This window comes from Salvelinus alpinus, chromosome 7, assembly GCF_045679555.1.
Source record: "Salvelinus alpinus chromosome 7, SLU_Salpinus.1, whole genome shotgun sequence".
Classification (NCBI taxonomy): domain Eukaryota; kingdom Metazoa; phylum Chordata; class Actinopteri; order Salmoniformes; family Salmonidae; genus Salvelinus; species Salvelinus alpinus.
The window spans coordinates 88,412,680-88,430,589 of NC_092092.1; the positions used below are offsets into that span (position 1 = coordinate 88,412,680).

General features: G+C 42.8%; 2 protein-coding genes across 9 annotated transcripts in view; one reads left to right on the forward strand and one right to left on the reverse strand.

Moving 5' to 3' along the window:
- LOC139581830 (transcriptional regulator ATRX-like) overlaps positions 1-6,992 on the forward strand; it is a 41,387-nt gene extending 34,395 nt beyond the window's left edge. For all 8 annotated transcript variants that reach the window (XM_071412035.1, XM_071412038.1, XM_071412039.1 and 5 more), the window contains one exon: positions 2,246-6,992. In XM_071412035.1, the coding sequence (XP_071268136.1) occupies positions 2,246-2,448 (203 nt within the window). In that variant the 3' untranslated portion in view covers positions 2,449-6,992. The remainder of the gene's footprint in view (positions 1-2,245) is intronic.
- A 362-nt stretch (positions 6,993-7,354) lies between these two features.
- The window catches only part of LOC139581963 (uncharacterized), a 39,274-nt gene continuing 28,718 nt past the window's right edge, over positions 7,355-17,910 (reverse strand). Inside the window, exons 10-12 of the mRNA XM_071412151.1 lie at positions 13,089-13,126; positions 10,217-12,445; positions 7,355-10,097 (exon numbers count right to left, since the gene is read on the reverse strand). Coding sequence (XP_071268252.1) covers positions 11,604-12,445; positions 13,089-13,126 — 880 coding nt within the window. The 3' untranslated portion in view covers positions 7,355-10,097; positions 10,217-11,603. The remainder of the gene's footprint in view (positions 10,098-10,216; positions 12,446-13,088; positions 13,127-17,910) is intronic.

Sequence of the window (17,910 nt, forward strand, 5' to 3'; positions counted from 1 at the left end):
GGGGTGGCCAGTCCTCTTCTGGCTGTGCCGGGTGGAGATTATAACAGAACATGGCCAAGATGTTCAAAATGTTCATAAGTGACAAGCATGGTCAAATAATAATCAGGAATAAATGTCAGTTGGCTTTTCATAGCCGATCATTAAGAGTTGAAAACAGCAGGTCTGGGACAGGTAGGGGTTCCATAACCGCAGGCAGAACAGTTGAAACTGGAATAGCAGCAAGGCCAGGTGGACTGGGGACAGCAAGGAGTCATCATGCCCGGTAGTCCTGATGTATGGTCCTAGGGCTCAGGTCCTCCGAGAGAGAGAAAGAAAGAGAGAAGTAGAGAATTAGAGAGAGCATACTTAAATTCACACAGGACACTGGATAAGACAGGAGAAGTACTCCAGATATAACCAACTGACCCTAGCCCCCCGACACATAAACTACTGCAGCATAAATACTGGAGGCTGAGACAGGAGGGGTCAGGAGACACTGTGGCCCCATCCGATGATACCCCCGGACAGGGCCAAACAGGAAGGATATAACCCCACCCACTTTGCCAATGCACAGCCCCCGCACCACTAGAGGGATATCTTCAACCACCAACTTACAATCCTGAGACAAGGCCGAGTATAGCCCACAAACATCTCCACCACAGCACAAACCAAGGGGGGGCGCCAACCCAGACAGGAAGATCACGTCAGTAACTCAACCCACTCAAGTGACGCACCCCTCCTAGGGACGGCATGAAAGAGCACCAGTAAGCCAGTGACTCAGCCCCTGTAATAGGGTTAGAGGCAGAGAATCCCAGTGGAGAGAGGGGAACCGGCCAGGAAGAGACAGCAAGGGTGGTTCGTTGCTCCAGAGCCTTTCCGTTCACCTTCACACTCCTGGGCCAGACTACACTCAATCATATGACCTACTGAAGAGATAAGTCTTCAGTAAAGACTTAAAGGTTGAGACCGAGTCTGCGTCTCTCACATGGGTAGGCAGACCGTTCCATAAAAATGGAGATCTATAGGAGAAAGCCCTGCCTCCAGCTGTTCTAGGGACAATTAGGAGGCCTGCGTCTTGTGACCGTAGCGTACGTGTATGTATGTACGGCAGGACCAACTCGGAAAGATAGGTAGGAGCAAGCCCATGTAACGCTTTATAGGTTAACAGTAAAACCTTGAAATCAGCCCTTGCCTTAACAGGAAGCCAGTGTAGGGAAGCTAGCACTGGAGTAATATGATAAAATTTCTTGGTTCTAGTCAGGATTCTAGCAGCCGTATTTAGCACTAACTGAAGTTTATTTAGTGCTTTATCCGGGTAGCCGGAAAGTAGAGCATTGCAGTAGTCTAACCTAGAAGTAACAAATGCATGGATTAATTTTTCTGCATCATTTTTGGACAGAAAATTTCTGATTTTTGCAATGTTACGTAGATGGAAAAAAGCTGTCCTTGAAACAGTCTTGATATGTTCGTCAAAAGAGAGATCAGGGTCAAGAGTAACGCCGAGGTCCTTCACAGTGTTATTTGAGACGACTTTACAACTTATATTAGCTTGGTCAGAAAAGCAATAAAATTAATCGCTTACCTTTGATAATCTTCGGATCTTTGCACTCACGAGACTCCCAGTTACACAACAAATGTTATTTTTGTTCGATAAATATTACTTTTATAAAAAACGCCATTTGGGTTGCGCGTTATGTTCAGAAAACCAAAGCCTCGTTCCGTTCGACAAATTCCAAAAAGTATCCGTAATGTTCGTAGAAACATGTCAAATGTTTTTTATAATCAATCCTCAGGTTGTTTTTAACAAACATAATCGATAATATTTCGACCGGACCGTAACCTATTCAATAAGAGAGAAAAAGAAAATGTCGACCTCTCTCGCGCGCAGGAACTAATCAGAGGACACTTGACTAGTTTTGAAAAATCTCGCTCATTTTTCAAAATAAAAGCCTGAAACTATGTCTAAAGCCTGGTCACAGCCTGAGGAAGCCATTGGAAAAGGAATCTGGTTGATACCCCTTTAAATGGAAGAAAGACGGGCCAGGAAACACAGGTTTTCGCCTGCAGAATCAGTTTTGTTATACTCACAGACAATATTTTGACAGTTTTGGAAACTTTGGAGTGTTTTCTATCCTAATCTGTAAATTCTACGATCTCGACCTGAGAAATAGTCCGTTTACCTTGGGAACGTTATTAAAAAAAAAATAAAAAAAAAGTCTGACCCCTAGTGTTAAGAGGTTCTGCTCTGTGTTCACTCCCTCCCCAGGCCCAGACTTTGTGATCTGTGATGAGGGCCACATCTTGAAGAACGAGGCGTCGGCCATCTCTAAAGCCATGAACTCCATCAAGACCCGCCGGAGAGTGGTGCTCACCGGTACACCGCTGCAGAACAACCTCATAGAGTGTATGTCCGTTACTTCCTGTTATATCCAGACCGCTAGCCTACAGGGCATTGGGAAAGTATTCTGACCCCGGGACTTTTAACACATTTTGTTACGTTACAGCCTTACTCAAATGGATTCCCCCCTCATCAATCTAGACATAACACCCATAATGACAATGCAAAAACAGGTTTAGAAATGTTAATTCATAAAAAATACACAACTGAAATCACATTTAGTATTCAAACCCTTTACTCAGTACTTTGTTGAAACACCTTTGGCAGCGATTACAGCCTCGAGTCTTGGGTATGACGCTTCAAGCTTGGCACACCTGTATTTGGGGAGTTTCTCCCATTCTTCTCTGCAGATCCTCTGGTTGGTGGGGGGCCCAAGCCCTCCCAGGTCCACCCATGACTGTGCCCCTGCCCAGCCAAGTGAAATCCATGGATTAGGGCCCAATTAATTTATTTAAATTGATGTTCTTTCTATGAACTGTATCTCAGTGAAATTGTTGCATGTTGATTTTGTTCAATATAGTAAGTTATATGGACTCTGTGTTAAATAGTAGGGGTTGCCAATTTTTTCCATGTCTACCCCTTCCTCTGTTCCCCATACATACAGTTGAAGTTGGAAGTTTACAAATACATTTAAACAAATTTTTTCACAATTCCTGATATTGAATCCTAGTAAAACATTCCCTGTCTTAGGTCAGTTAGGATCACCAATTTATTTTAAGAATGTGAAATGTCAGAATAATAGTAGATTGATTATTTCAGCTTTTATTTCTTTCATCACATTCCCAGTGGGTCAGAAGTTTACATATACTTGCTAGCATTGCCTTTAAATTGTTTAACTTGGGTCAAACTTTTCAGGTAGCCTTCCACAAGCTTCCCACAATAAGTTGGGTGAATTTTGGCCCATTCCTTCTGACAGAGCTGGTGTAACTGAGTCAGGTTTGTAGGCCTCCTTGCTCGCACACGCTTTTTCAGTTCTGCCCACAAATTTTCTATAGGATTGAGGACAGGGCTTTGTGATGGCCACTCCAATACCTTGACTTTGTTGTCCTTAAGCCATTTTGCCACAACTTTGAAAGTATTCTTGGTCATTGTCCATTTGGAAGACCCATTTGTGACCAAGCTTTAACTTCCTGACTGATGTCTTGAGATGTTGCTTCAATATATCCACATAATTCCCCTCCCTCATGATGCCATCTATTTTGTGAAGTACACCAGTCCCTCCTGAAGCAAAGCACCCCCACAACATGATGCTGCCACCCCTGTGCTTCACGATTGGGATGGTGTTCTTCGGCTTGCAAGCGTCCCCCTTTTTCCTCCAAACATAACGATGGTCATTATGGCCAAACAGTTCTATTTTTGTTTCATCAGACCAGAGGACATTTCTCCAAAAAGTACAATCTTTGTCCCCATGTGCAGTTGCAAACCATAGTCTGGCTTTTTTATGGCGGTTTTGGAGCAGTGGCTTCTTCCTTGCTGAGCGGCCTTTCTGTGTTAACAATTGTCGGGAAAATTACTTGTCATGCACAAAGTAGATGTCCTAACCGACTTACCAAAACTATAGTTTGTTAACCAGAAATGTGTGGAATGGTTGAAAACGAGTTTTAATGACTCCAACCTACGTGTGTGTAAACTTCCGACTTCAACTGTACGCACGCACCACTTTGCAGTTGTTATTTTAAACACGCTATTTTTTTTTCATTTCTCTTCACCAATTTGGACTATTTTGTGTTTGTCCATTACATAAAATCCCAAGTTGTAATGCAACAAAATAGGAAAAACACCAAGGGGGGTGAATACTTTTCCAAGGCACTGTATGTGACCGACATCTGATTGGATACTGCTCTACATATCATTTTTTATTTAACTAGGCAAGTCAGTTAAGAAGAAATTCTTATTTATAATGACATCCTACCGGGGAACAGTGGGTTAACTGCCTTGTTCAGGGGCAGAACAACAAATCTTTACCTTATCAGCTCAGGGATTCGATCCAGCAGCCTTTCAGTTACTGGCCCAACGCTCTAACCACTAGGCTACCTATCATTATCAGTATATCTGCTGTACATATATATATAGTATATCTTGTGTAAATTAATCCAGTGTAGATTGCATTTGGATTACTGTTATTTGGGTTGTTAATTAGATTCGTTCTGACACTTCTTGTTTTTTTTTATGGATTATTTGTGTGCCAGTTTGCCATTTTTAATGCATTGTTAGGCGCTATAACATCTGCTAAACTGTGTAGGCGACCAATAACCTTTTGTTTTGACCTTGGGACACAACCTCAATACAACCACACAGCCCATGGCCGCTCCGTCAGCCTAAACCAGGGGTGTCAAACTCATTTCGCATCGTGGGCCACATACGGCCTAGGGAGATGTCAAGTGGGCCGGACCATTAAAATTATACCATACTCTGCTATAAATAACCAAAATATCATGTCTTTCCTTTGTTTTGGTGTAAAGAAGCACAAGAACATTAGGAAAATATTGAAATTTAATGAACTATCCTTTTACAAAACATTTCATGAAACACCTCATATTTCCTTAGACAAATGTGCAATTTACTTTTATCATTCACAAATATGCATTGCAACTGATCCCACTGATTGTACAAAGGCACAAAACTTTAATTGGTACTGAAAAATATAGTAATGCACTTTAAGATTAAATGAGACTTTTAAAGAAAGGAATTTTTAAACCACTTACACATACGCATATAAAATCTAAATGTAATCCCTGCGTACACCTTACAAACTAAGGAGAGTGATTTTAAATGTGTAATGAAGAAAGTGTTCGCCTGTCCTGTAAATCTGTAAACTTCATACATGAAACATACATACACATACAATACATACTGAAAATTTATGGAGTTGTATGAACTTTTGAATTCCATCACACAATTTTTGTGTTTTTTTAAATCACCACAGTAAGGATTCATCTTCACAGAGCTGTATTCTTTCAATGCAAACAGTATCTAAGGCAGCATTTTAAAGGTGTTAGTCTAGTCTGGACTTGTATTTTTCTTTGAAAATTCTACACTCCTTATCTACTTTTCTCCGTTTGGATAACGACATTTTGGCTAATGAGGGTGTAGCGGAGAGGTAGAGACCAAGGTATTAACAACGTCGTAACAAGCAGCAGATGGCGCATTGATACCGTCTGCTGTTTTCAGTCTGTCTCAGTGATGCGGCTTGTCTTCTACTCTGATGGAAAGAGTGCGCCCCTTAGCGGATAATCCATGAATTGCAGCGAATTAAAAATATTAATTCCATGTCTTTTATGCATTTTTTCCACTTTCAAATTATCCTGCGGGCCTGATCGAACCTCCTTGGGGGCCGGTTCCGGCCCGCGGGCCGTATGTTTGACACCCCTGGCCTAAACCCTCATCTGACTGCACCTGGGGACACAGACTTGTAATGGACTATGAATTAAATATAGACAACACTGACCCCCAGTGGACTGCTATCTAAATGACAGGTTGTTGTACAGTCAACCTCGGTGCCGGTTAGTTAGCGACTCGTCAAACCCTAGATAACCGGAACACAGCATGGATTAGGCTGCATTCAAATCAGGGATGTCTCTAGAGATTCATGGATAGGGGGGTTTGGCATACTCCCTGTCCGTTTTATTGTTAGCTAGCAGTCTCAAGCCACAGAAGTAGCTACATTTAACCAAAATGTTAGCTACAAGTAGGCCTAACGGTGCATGTACACTAGATAGCGGTACATTTTCGGTTGTGCGTTAGGAATTCACCATAGCAAGTTTGTATGACGGTCTGGTTATTAAATGGGTACATAGTTCAATAGTAATATCCTCTAAAACGCCCTGGGGACAAACTTTGCTGCCAAATGTCCACATGGCTGGGTGAACCTATTCAAGTAAGGAAATATATTTCAGAAATGTAAAAAAAAATGTTGTAGCTAAATAGCTACAGCGCAGGCTAACTCAAATTAGCTGCTAAATTAATTAGCTATCTAGCCAACTTCACATATGGTATAGATAATGTTAGCTAGCTAAGTTAATTAAGTATCAGCAGCTAGCTATTTTGATGCATTTGTAGCTAACCGCCCCAACTGTCAGTGAGAGAGGAGACTATTCTGGAAAGGGCAGGTACTTGTGTGTCGTTCCTGTCCCTAGAAGTGAGGACGGAGATAATAGTAACATAATATTCAGTGTGGTGTAAGTTGACTATAATGAAGTCTGTTTCTTGTGAGGTTTTCTGTCCTCAGATAAAGAGAGCTATGAAAGTCTGTCTACATATGAAGAGCAGTGGTTCTCAGTCCTGGGGTCTCAAAAGGAGTGCACATTTTTGTTTTTGCCTTAGCAGTAACAGTAGCAGTAGTAACTTAGCACTGCTCAGTCGATCAACTCAGGATGCCAACTCCCAGTTCTATCATCACCACCACACCCGCTTTTAAGATAACCTTTGGGCTGTCGAGAGATACTTTTGTGATGAACTGAGAATATTTAGGTAGCACTGTGATTCATATGCTGTTTTCCCTTTTACACCTCCCGCCACCTCTTTCTTCCTCTGTTTTTATAATGAAGTACAGATTGAACTTGTATTTATAACACTTGGATAATGAGCTTTTCAATAAAGAATTTTACATTCTCTACTGGTTGAAGTTAAGTCTCTCATTTGATGAAATACTCCACCTATCCTGTGTTTATCAGATCAATGCAGATGAAGGCCATTAAATGTTGAGATGAGCCGGTTTTAGAGCATTTACATGATGCATAGGAAGTGCAGTGTACTGTTTTTCCTGTATATATGAATTACAAATCAGCCTTTTAACTATTTAAATCCTGTTTCTAGCCTATTAGTTACAATGTGTAACCATTGATGTCCCAGGAGCAGGATTGGTAAACACTGTTGAAGTGTAGAATTGTGATACAAGCAGACACATCATCATTCAAAGACTGGAATTTGATACTCCTGGTATTGGATATGACTGAAGAATAACCTCAAAGACATTCATACCTGAACTGTACCTTTATTTGCCAAGGAAGAGATCACATGATCAGTGAATATATTACATGTACAGGCCACAATGCATGGTAATAACTACATGTATATATGACTTGCATCCTTGGCCCAAAGTTATATTAAATTCTACTCAATCCATAGGCTTCATTAATGTCATTCAGACTGTTTTGAAGTTGATACAACTGGCTAAAAAAAATACTTATGCCCTATGAGCCTCCTGGTCAAAAGTAGTGCACTACATTTGGAACAAAGCTTTGGAGAAGAGCAGCCATTTAGGTCCTGAAGCCACCAATGACAGGCAGGCAAAGAATGTTAAAGCCACCAATGACAGGCAGGCAAAGAATGTTAAAGCCACCAATGACAGGCAGGCAAAGAATGTTAAAGCCACCAATGACAGGAGTGGAACAGAAGGAATGACAAGACTCAAACTCCAGGAAGGCTGCTATAGGGAGTGCTGGTTAACACACACGGTATCAACATGGATTTACTGTACACTAAGACGTGAAACCATAACATACCGCTACTGACACTGCCACGTCAGTCAACATTATAAAGCATGTCAACACATTTGAGTTGTTCAAATCATTATGTATTTTATTCCAATAATATATACACTGTTACAACCTGTCTTTATATACACCATGGACTGGATTAGGGCTGCAAAATTCTGTTAACTTTCCCAAAATTCCAGCAAAATTCAAAGCAGGAAATTCCTATTCCTCCAACTAGGAGTTGTGGAAACAGGGACATTTTAGGAAAGTGACCCAAAGACTTGGTTTACCTACGGTAGACGAACATTAATACTGTAACTACAGCAGAAATAAAGAGCTGTTGACCAGCTGAATGACAAGCACAGGTTCAATTAATTATCTTTATAATTTTACTGTACAACAAATGTATTTAGCCTTCTATGAGAACAATGTGTATGATTAAATTGTAAACGGACGAACTGGAAACTAAAACAGGAAAAGAGAGAGAGGAGATGGAGCAGGATTATATTACAGTACAATAACTTTCCTCTCATTAAATGTGTAAAATAAAATATATTATGCAAATAAAATGATTTAATGGAATAAAATTACTGTAGGTAAATGTAAAATGGCAACAGCCTATTTTCAACCAATCAAAAACCAGGAGGTTAATGGTTAATCTACTTTGCCTGGCAACGCCCAAGCCTGAAATAATTCATTCTTGCCTCTTCATAGGTTCCACTGCACATCATGTGACTTGTCAACAATGCCACAATTTCTGGACAGATCCACAATAATGGGTTGAGATACCTGTGATTAACATGTCAGAGTTTTTTAAACACCAAGACAGACTATATAGTACCATCAGAGCCTAGAAACACTGACAGACTATATAGTACCATTGAGAGCCTAGCGAAATCATAAGACTATATAGTACCATTGAGAGCCTAGAAACACCATGAGACTATATAGTACCGTTTGAGAGCCTAGAAACACCATGACATTCTATATAGTACCATCAGAGAGCCTAGCAACACCATGAGACTATATAGTACTGTCTGAGAGCCTAGAAACAGTGAGCCTAGAAACACCATGAGACTATATAGTACCATCTGAGAGCCTAGAAACACCATGAGACTATATAGTACCATCTGAGAGCCTAGCAACACCATGAGACTATAGTACCATCTGAGAGCCTAGCAACACCATGAGACTATATAGTACCGTCTGAGAGCCTAGAAACACCATGACATTCTATATAGTACCATCAGAGAGCCTAGCAACACCATGAGACTATATAGTACCGTCTGAGAGCCTAGAAACACCATGACATTCTATATAGTACCATCAGAGAGCCTAGCAACACCATGAGACTATATAGTACCGTCTGAGAGCCTAGAAACAGAGAGCCTAGAAACACCATGAGACTATATAGTACCATCTGAGAGCCTAGAAACACCATGAGACTATATAGTACCATCTGAGAGCCTAGCAACACCATGAGACTATAGTACCATCTGAGAGCCTAGCAACACCATGAGACTATAGTACCATCTGAGAGCCTAGCAACACCATGAGACTATATAGTACCATCTGAGAGCCTAGAAACACCATGACAGACAATATAGTACCATCTGAGAGCCTAGCAACACCATGAGACTATATAGTACCGTCTGAGAGCCTAGAAACACCATGACATTCTATATAGTACCATCAGAGAGCCTAGCAACACCATGAGACTATATAGTACCATCTGAGAGCCTAGCAACACCATGAGACTATATAGTACCATCTGAGAGCCTAGAAACACCATGAGACTATATAGTACCGTCTGAGAGCCTAGAAACACCACGACATTCTATATAGTACCATCAGAGAGCCTAGAAACACCATGAGACTATATAGTACCATCTGAGAGCCTAGAAACACCATGAGACTATATAGTACCTTCTGAGAGCCTAGCAACACCATGAGACTATAGTACCATCTGAGAGCCTAGCAACACCATGACAGACTATATAGTACCAGAGAGCCTAGAAACACCATGAGACTCTATAGTACCATCTGAGAGCCTAGCAACACCATGACAGACTATATAGTACCAGAGAGCCTAGAAACACCATGAGACTCTATAGTACCATCTGAGAGCCTAGCAACACCATGACAGACTATATAGTACCAGAGAGCCTAGAAACACCATGAGACTCTATAGTACCATCTGAGAGCCTAGCAACACCATGACAGACTATATAGTACCAGAGAGCCTAGAAACACCATGAGACTCTATAGTACCATCTGAGAGCCTAGCAACACCATGACAGACTATATAGTACCATCAGAGAGCCTAGAAACACCATGAGACTCTATAGTACCATCTGAGAGCCTAGAAACACCATGAGACTCTATAGTACCATCTGAGAGCCTAGAAACACCCACGCCTATTAATAACAAAGATTTGTATCCATCAATCCACTATCAGATCTTTGGTTGTGAGAAGTAACCTCAATAAATAAGGTTTACTTTGCAGCTAAGGATGTTGTTGTGTAAAGAACCTCCATCGTCAGTACTGCAGTATATACTGTAATGTGGGATATAAACATGTCATATATAAATCACTGTGGGATATGAACATATCATGTAACACTAATGTGGGATATGAACATATCATGTATATATAACAGAATAATGTGGGATATGAACATATCCTTTTGTACTGGTTAATGGAAGTTGTCAGTAATCCATTTTAGGACATCCAGGTCTCCACGTCGCTGCTGCTAACCCTCTTGGTACCGATAGTACTAAAACAATGTAGTAAAGCTCCATCGTTTGCTGTGCACCATTAAAAAGACCTTCAATGTCTTAATGAGTGATTCGTTCCTGCTGTAGGAGTAGTCTCCCCGCTGTAGGAGTAGTCTCCCCGCTGCTCCTTACTGTAGGAGTAGTCTCCCCGCTGTAGGATTAGTCTCCCCGCTGTAGGAGTAGTCTCCCCGCTGTAGGAGTAGTCTCCCCGCTGTAGGAGTAGTCTCCCCGCTGTAGGAGTAGTCTCCCCACTGTAGGAGTAGTCTCCCCGCTGTAGGAGTAGTCTCCCCGCTGCTCCTTACTGTAGGAGTAGTCTCCCCGCTGTAGGATTAGTCTCCCCACTGTAGGAGTAGTCTCCCCGCTGTAGGAGTAGTCTCCCCGCTGTAGGAGTAGTCTCCCCGCTGTAGGAGTAGTCTCCCCACTGTAGGAGTAGTCTCCCCGCTGTAGGAGTAGTCTCCCCGCTGTAGGAGTAGTCTCCCCGCTGTAGGAGACTCAGTGAGTTCCAATACAATGGGTTTGTCAAGTCATGTGCTGAAACAAATGTTCCTTTATCCACCAGTTCCTGCCCCGAGGTTGTGAGACAAAACAGTGACTGTGTCGATCACGATGAAACAAAGTTCTCCCTCCAATCCAGCATTGAGTTTGTCCGGGTTAGTTTTATTTTTTGGGGGCCCATCCAATACCCCGCCCGTCTGGGTCTGTTTGTTCTTCTTCATATCCTACCAGAACATAGCACCAGTCACCAGAATAAATGGAGCAAGAAATAAATGATGATTGGCGTTATGACTAGATGGAGCTATTGTATGAGGATTTCTATACAGTATGGTTCCAAGCTGGTTAGTTCTTTAGTTTGAAGCAGTGAAAATGAGTGGGAACTAGGACTAGGCAGCCTATCAGAAAGCAGAGCACCTCTCTCCCTCCAGGGCAGCCTATCAGAAAGCAGAGCACCTCTCTCCCTCCAGGGCAGCCTATCAGAAAGCAGAGCACCTCTCTCCCTTCTCCATAGAGGTTTTCCTAGCTCCCATGTTGAACTTGAACTTCGACTGGTCAGCGATCATCTGGTTGATTTCGTTCTGTTTGTAGGAGGACAGTTTCTGACCGATCCCTGCTACCTTAGTCTCTTCCTGGTTACCATGGATACACCTCAGACAGGCTCGACCAATCAGGTAGGCCACCTCGGCCAGGTTGAGGAGAACACACACCCCCGACACGGAGAGCATGAACACGGTGAAGATGGTTTTCTCCGTGGGTCGCGACACGAAGCAGTCCACAGTGTTGGGACAGGGGTACGAGTCACACTTGACCAGACGGAACATCTTGAAGTCAGGGTAGATCAGGTAGAATATATAAAGGAAGCCGACTTCCAGAACGATCCTAAACAGCACACTGATCATGTAGGTCCACCAGAGGGCGCCTGTGATCGCAAACTTCTGATTCTTGATTTGTTCCAGCTCCTTAGGGGAAACGCGCCCGGACTTCTTCAGGATCTTCTTGTTGATGTGTCTGCGATGGGCTACATGCATGGCCACTAGGAGAGCAGGCGTGGACACCAGGATGAGTTGCAAGGCCCACAGGCGGATGTGTGAGATGGGAAAGAACTGGTCATAGCAGACAGAGTTGCAGCCGGGCTGCTGGGTGTTGCAGGTAAAGCCAGACTTCTCGTCACCCCAGACCGACTCGGCCGCCACCACGAGGACCATGATTCTGAAGATGAAGATGACAGACAACCAGATGCGGCCAATGCCGGTGGAATGCCTGTTTACGCCGCTGATTACGGCGTAAAAGGACCCCCAGTTCATTTTCGATTCCAGGTCTGGAGAGGAGAAACAAGAAGGGATATAGTTCAGACTGTTTAATGTTGACGTTTCAGCTCTAAAAGCTTTTCTCAAGCCCAGTCTGGAAAAGAGAAATGTCAAGCGGATGATCACACTCAGGAGAATAACTGTTCTTTAAAAGAATATAGGACTTAGGGAACAACTTTATGTTGACAATGTATTGATACAAGCTGACGTTCGATCACACCTCGGAAGAATGACCATGTCAAGGAAACATGTAACGAAGGAATATCAAAGTACATAACATGTTGGTAACGATATTGATACAATCATTGAAACTGTACAATCTCTGAGTCGATCGTTTAATAAAAGGCAATCAATCAAACCTGTAGTGAGGAAGAAAGAGTTCTTAAAGAACCCCACAGGTGTACTGTATGTATCCAACCAACCATCATCAGAAATGCTTGAGCTGAAATCCTAAAACACCAGACACATTGGACAGAAAAACAATTCTCAAAACGTACTAATGTGGACTAAAACAGAACCTTCTATATAGTCAACAACCCCCAACCTAACACACCCTTGTCTGCACCTCTAAAAGTGCACTACTTTCAACCAGGGCCCACTAAATAGGGTGTGATTTAGAAAGCAGCCCAGTATTCCCTGAGCTGTTGGTCCTACCAGTCTCCGCCGGCGGTGTCGGCAGCACCGGGTCCGTAAACCACCACCGTCAGGTGTAGCCTGGCCATGGCGCTGGAGCGGTCGGGTCAAAGCAACGACAAAACAAGACTCAGCCTATCCCTGGCCTGTGCTTTAAGAACCTTGGGGCGATGGCCTAATACGGGCGCAACGTCACGCCACATAACGCTCCGATAGCCAATAGCGAAACGATAACGGAGACATGTGATCCATTCAACAAGTATTAATACTGACTGACCGTAACCTGACCTTCAGACAGACGGACACGGCTGCACCAGACAGACAGGCCAAGATATATTCTCCAAGCAACGACTCAAAGCATCCATCTCACTAGAAGAATCTTACAACTAACTTCAGACAGACACTGTCTAAGACCTCTCCTGTAACTGAAGAACTATAGCCAATCTCGAAACAATCTTTAAACTATACCAATCATAAAATACACCCAGATCAAACCAAGAGAAGTTATTGTATTCCAGTGAACAGATGTTTCATGTCAGTAACTACTCTCTTTCTGCAGAACCATTCTAGAATCTAGTCTGGAATTCTCAGAGAACTCCAGAACACCTCAACAGTCAGTCCCTCTTTTCTTTTCCTCATGAATCTCAACACATCATCATCATCATCATCCAAATGGTTAATAAAGAGAATCAGAGATATGAGGCATTTTACCTTCAGCTGTGGTGGTACACAAAATGTGTACAAAGAAGGGTTAAATTAAATGGGTTTATTTTATAATCGAACCAGAAGGCTCTTGGCTTGTGAACACGATGCGTTGGTAAAATGCTAATCATTCCCGCGACACTAGCCTCTACCCTGCACCGTAGCAGAGCCCAGCGCAGCCCAGCGGTCATATGGTCTTATATAAACTATTACCATACAATGCTGCCCTTTATCAGAGCCCCAACAAGACTCTGTGTTATTCGGATAAAACGCCCTGGTTTCTGCCTACCCCCAGCGGAAACATACAGCAGAAAGAATCTGCGTGGACACAAAAGGCCTGAGCTCCATGCCACATTATTTATTGTGCTGGGAGGGGAGGGGCAGAGGGCTTCTGACCCGAACCACTGAGCGAGAGAGCAGGGGAAAAGGGCGGGCAGTGGGCAAAATTAGATGCTTGCAAAATCATTCAAGAAACTATGAATCAAACATTTCCAGAAGTGGACAGTCAATGTCTTTGTGTTATATACTGGGTGTTTATTTAGGGATTAGATGGTTCTGATTGGTCTTGTTCCCCTGATCTATCCATTAGGATGGTTCTGATTGGTTTGTTCCCCTGATCTATCCATTAGGATGGTTCTGATTGGTTTGTTCCCCTGATCTATCCATTAGGATGGTTCTGATTGGTTTGTTCCCCTGATCTATCCATTAGATGGTTCTGATTGGCTTGTTCCCCTGATCTATCCATTAGGATGGTTCTGATTGGTTTGTTCCCCTGATCTATCCATTAGGATGGTTCTGATTGGCTTGTTCCCCTGATCTATCCATTAGGATGGTTCTGATTGGCTTGTTCCCCTGATCTATCCATTAGGATGGTTCTGATTGGCTTGTTCCCCTGATCTATCCATTAGATGGTTCTGATTGGTTTGTTCCCCTGATCTATCCATTAGATGGTTCTGATTGGCTTGTTCCCCTGATCTATCCATTAGGATGGTTCTGATTGGCTTGTTCCCCTGATCTATCCATTAGGATGGTTCCGATTGGCTTGTTCCCCTGATCTATCCATTAGGATGGTTCCGATTGGCTTGTTCCCCTGATCTATCCATTAGGATGGTTCCGATTGGTTTGTTCCCCTGATCTATCCATTAGGATGGTTCTGATTGGCTTGTTCCCCTGATCTATCCATTAGGATGGTTCTGATTGGCTTGTTCCCCTGATCTATCCATTAGGATGGCTCTGATTGGCTTGTTCCCCTGATCTATCCATTAGGATGGTTCTGATTGGCTTGTTCCCCTGATCTATCCATTAGGATGGTTCTGATTGGCTTGTTCCCCTGATCTATCCATTAGGATGGTTCTGATTGGTTTGTTCCCCTGATCTATCCATTAGGATGGTTCTGATTGGTTTGTTCCCCTGATCTATCCATTAGGATGGTTCTGATTGGCTTGTTCCCCTGATCTATCCATTAGGATGGTTCTGATTGGCTTGTTCCCCTGATCTATCCATTAGGATGGTTCTGATTGGTTTGTTCCCCTGATCTATCCATTAGATGGTTCTGATTGGTTTGTTCCCCTGATCTATCCATTAGGATGGTTCTGATTGGTTTGTTCCCCTGATCTATCCATTAGATGGTTCTGATTGGCTTGTTCCCCTGATCTATCCATTAGGATGGTTCTGATTGGCTTGTTCCCCTGATCTATCCATTAGATGGTTCTGATTGGTTTGTTCCCCTGATCTATCCATTAGATGGTTCTGATTGGCTTGTTCCCCTGATCTATCTATTAGGATGGTTCTGATTGGCTTGTTCCCCTGATCTATCCATTAGGATGGTTCTGATTGGTTTGTTCCCCTGATCTATCCATTAGATGGTTCTGATTGGCTTGTTCCCCTGATCTATCTATTAGGATGGTTCTGATTGGCTTGTTCCCCTGATCTATCCATTAGGATGGTTCCGATTGGCTTGTTCCCCTGATCTATCCATTAGGATGGTTCTGATTGGCTTGTTCCCCTGATCTATCCATTAGGATGGTTCTGATTGGTTTGTTCCCCTGATCTATCCATTAGATGGTTCTGATTGGCTTGTTCCCCTGATCTATCTATTAGGATGGTTCTGATTGGTTTGTTCCCCTGATCTATCCATTAGGATGGTTCTGATTGGTTTGTTCCCCTGATCTATCCATTAGATGGTTCTGATTGGCTTGTTCCCCTGATCTATCCATTAGGATGGTTCTGATTGGTTTGTTCCCCTGATCTATCCATTAGATGGTTCTGATTGGCTTGTTCCCCTGATCTATCCATTAGGATGGTTCTGATTGGTTTGTTCCCCTGATCTATCCATTAGATGGTTCTGATTGGCTTGTTCCCCTGATCTATCCATTAGGATGGTTCTGATTGGCTTGTTCCCCTGATCTATCCATTAGGATGGTTCTGATTGGTTTGTTCCCCTGATCTATCCATTAGGATGGTTCTGATTGGCTTGTTCCCCTGATCTATCCATTAGGATGGTTCTGATTGGCTTGTTCCCCTGATCTATCCATTAGGATGGTTCTGATTGGCTTGTTCCCCTGATCTATCCATTAGGATGGTTCTGATTGGTTTGTTCCCCTGATCTATCCATTAGGATGGTTCTGATTGGTTTGTTCCCCTGATCTATCCATTAGGATGGTTCTGATTGGTTTGTTCCCCTGATCTATCCATTAGGATGGTTCTGATTGGTTTGTTCCCCTGATCTATCCATTAGGATGGTTCTGATTGGTTTGTTCCCCTGATCTATCCATTAGATGGTTCTGATTGGCTTGTTCCCCTGATCTATCCATTAGGATGGTTCTGATTGGTTTGTTCCCCTGATCTATCCATTAGGATGGTTCTGATTGGTTTGTTCCCCTGATCTATCCATTAGGATGGTTCTGATTGGTTTGTTCCCCTGATCTATCCATTAGGATGGTTCTGATTGGTTTGTTCCCCTGATCTATCCATTAGGATGGTTCTGATTGGTTTGTTCCCCTGATCTATCCATTAGGATGGTTCTGATTGGTTTGTTCCCCTGATCTATCTATTAGGATGGTTCTGATTGGTTTGTTCCCCTGATCTATCCATTAGGATGGTTCTGATTGGTTTGTTCCCCTGATCTATCTATTAGGATGGTTCTGATTGGTTTGTTCCCCTGATCTATCCATTAGGATGGTTCTGATTGGTTTGTTCCCCTGATCTATCCATTAGGATGGTTCTGATTGGTTTGTTCCCCTGATCTATCCATTAGGATGGTTCTGATTGGCTTGTTCCCCTGATCTATCCATTAGGATGGTTCTGATTGGTTTGTTCCCCTGATCTATCCAAAGATCTGAATTGTCTACTCACTCAATTCATTGCTCAAATCTCTACATCTCATTTCTGTTTGTCTCATTTCTGTTTTTCGCTAAGAACAACGTTCACACCTCTTACCCAATCTGGTGTCAGAATGGAATGACCAGGTAACTGTGGTGTCACGTCAGACAGAGGTGGTAAACCCCACTGCTGAGCCCCCAGAGGACACACGTCATCACCTGGGGGGGGGGGGGGACCACCACAGAAAGGCTCCAGGCAAAATGCTAGCTTGTTCCCTATATAGTGAAGTACGTTTGATCAGGGCCCATTAGGGAATAGGGCGCCATTTTAGACTCATCCATATATCCTCAACATGACGGCTGCAGAGACAGACGGAAAAGGCTATACGGACACTCCTGACCTGCAAACCAATATTTACATTTCAGAATTGGTTCAAATTAGGTTAGGGATAAGGTAAATGGCAGCGCTGGACTTGGACTGAAATAGGTGCCAGTACTGTTTATATTTAGGTGCAGGAGCTCCACAATACTGTGGAGATAATATTCTATAAAGAGGAACAGGAGCTCCACAATACTGTGGAGATAATATTCTATAAGAGGAACAGGAGCTCCACAATACTGTGGAGATAATATTCTATAAAGAGGAACAGGAACTCCACAATACTGTGGAGATAATATTCTATAAAGAGGAACAGGAGCTCCACAATACTGTGGAGATAATATTCTATAAAGAGGAACAGGAGCTCCACAATACTGTTGAGATAATATTATATAAGAGGAAGAGGAGCTCCACAATACTGTGGAGATAATATTCTATAAAG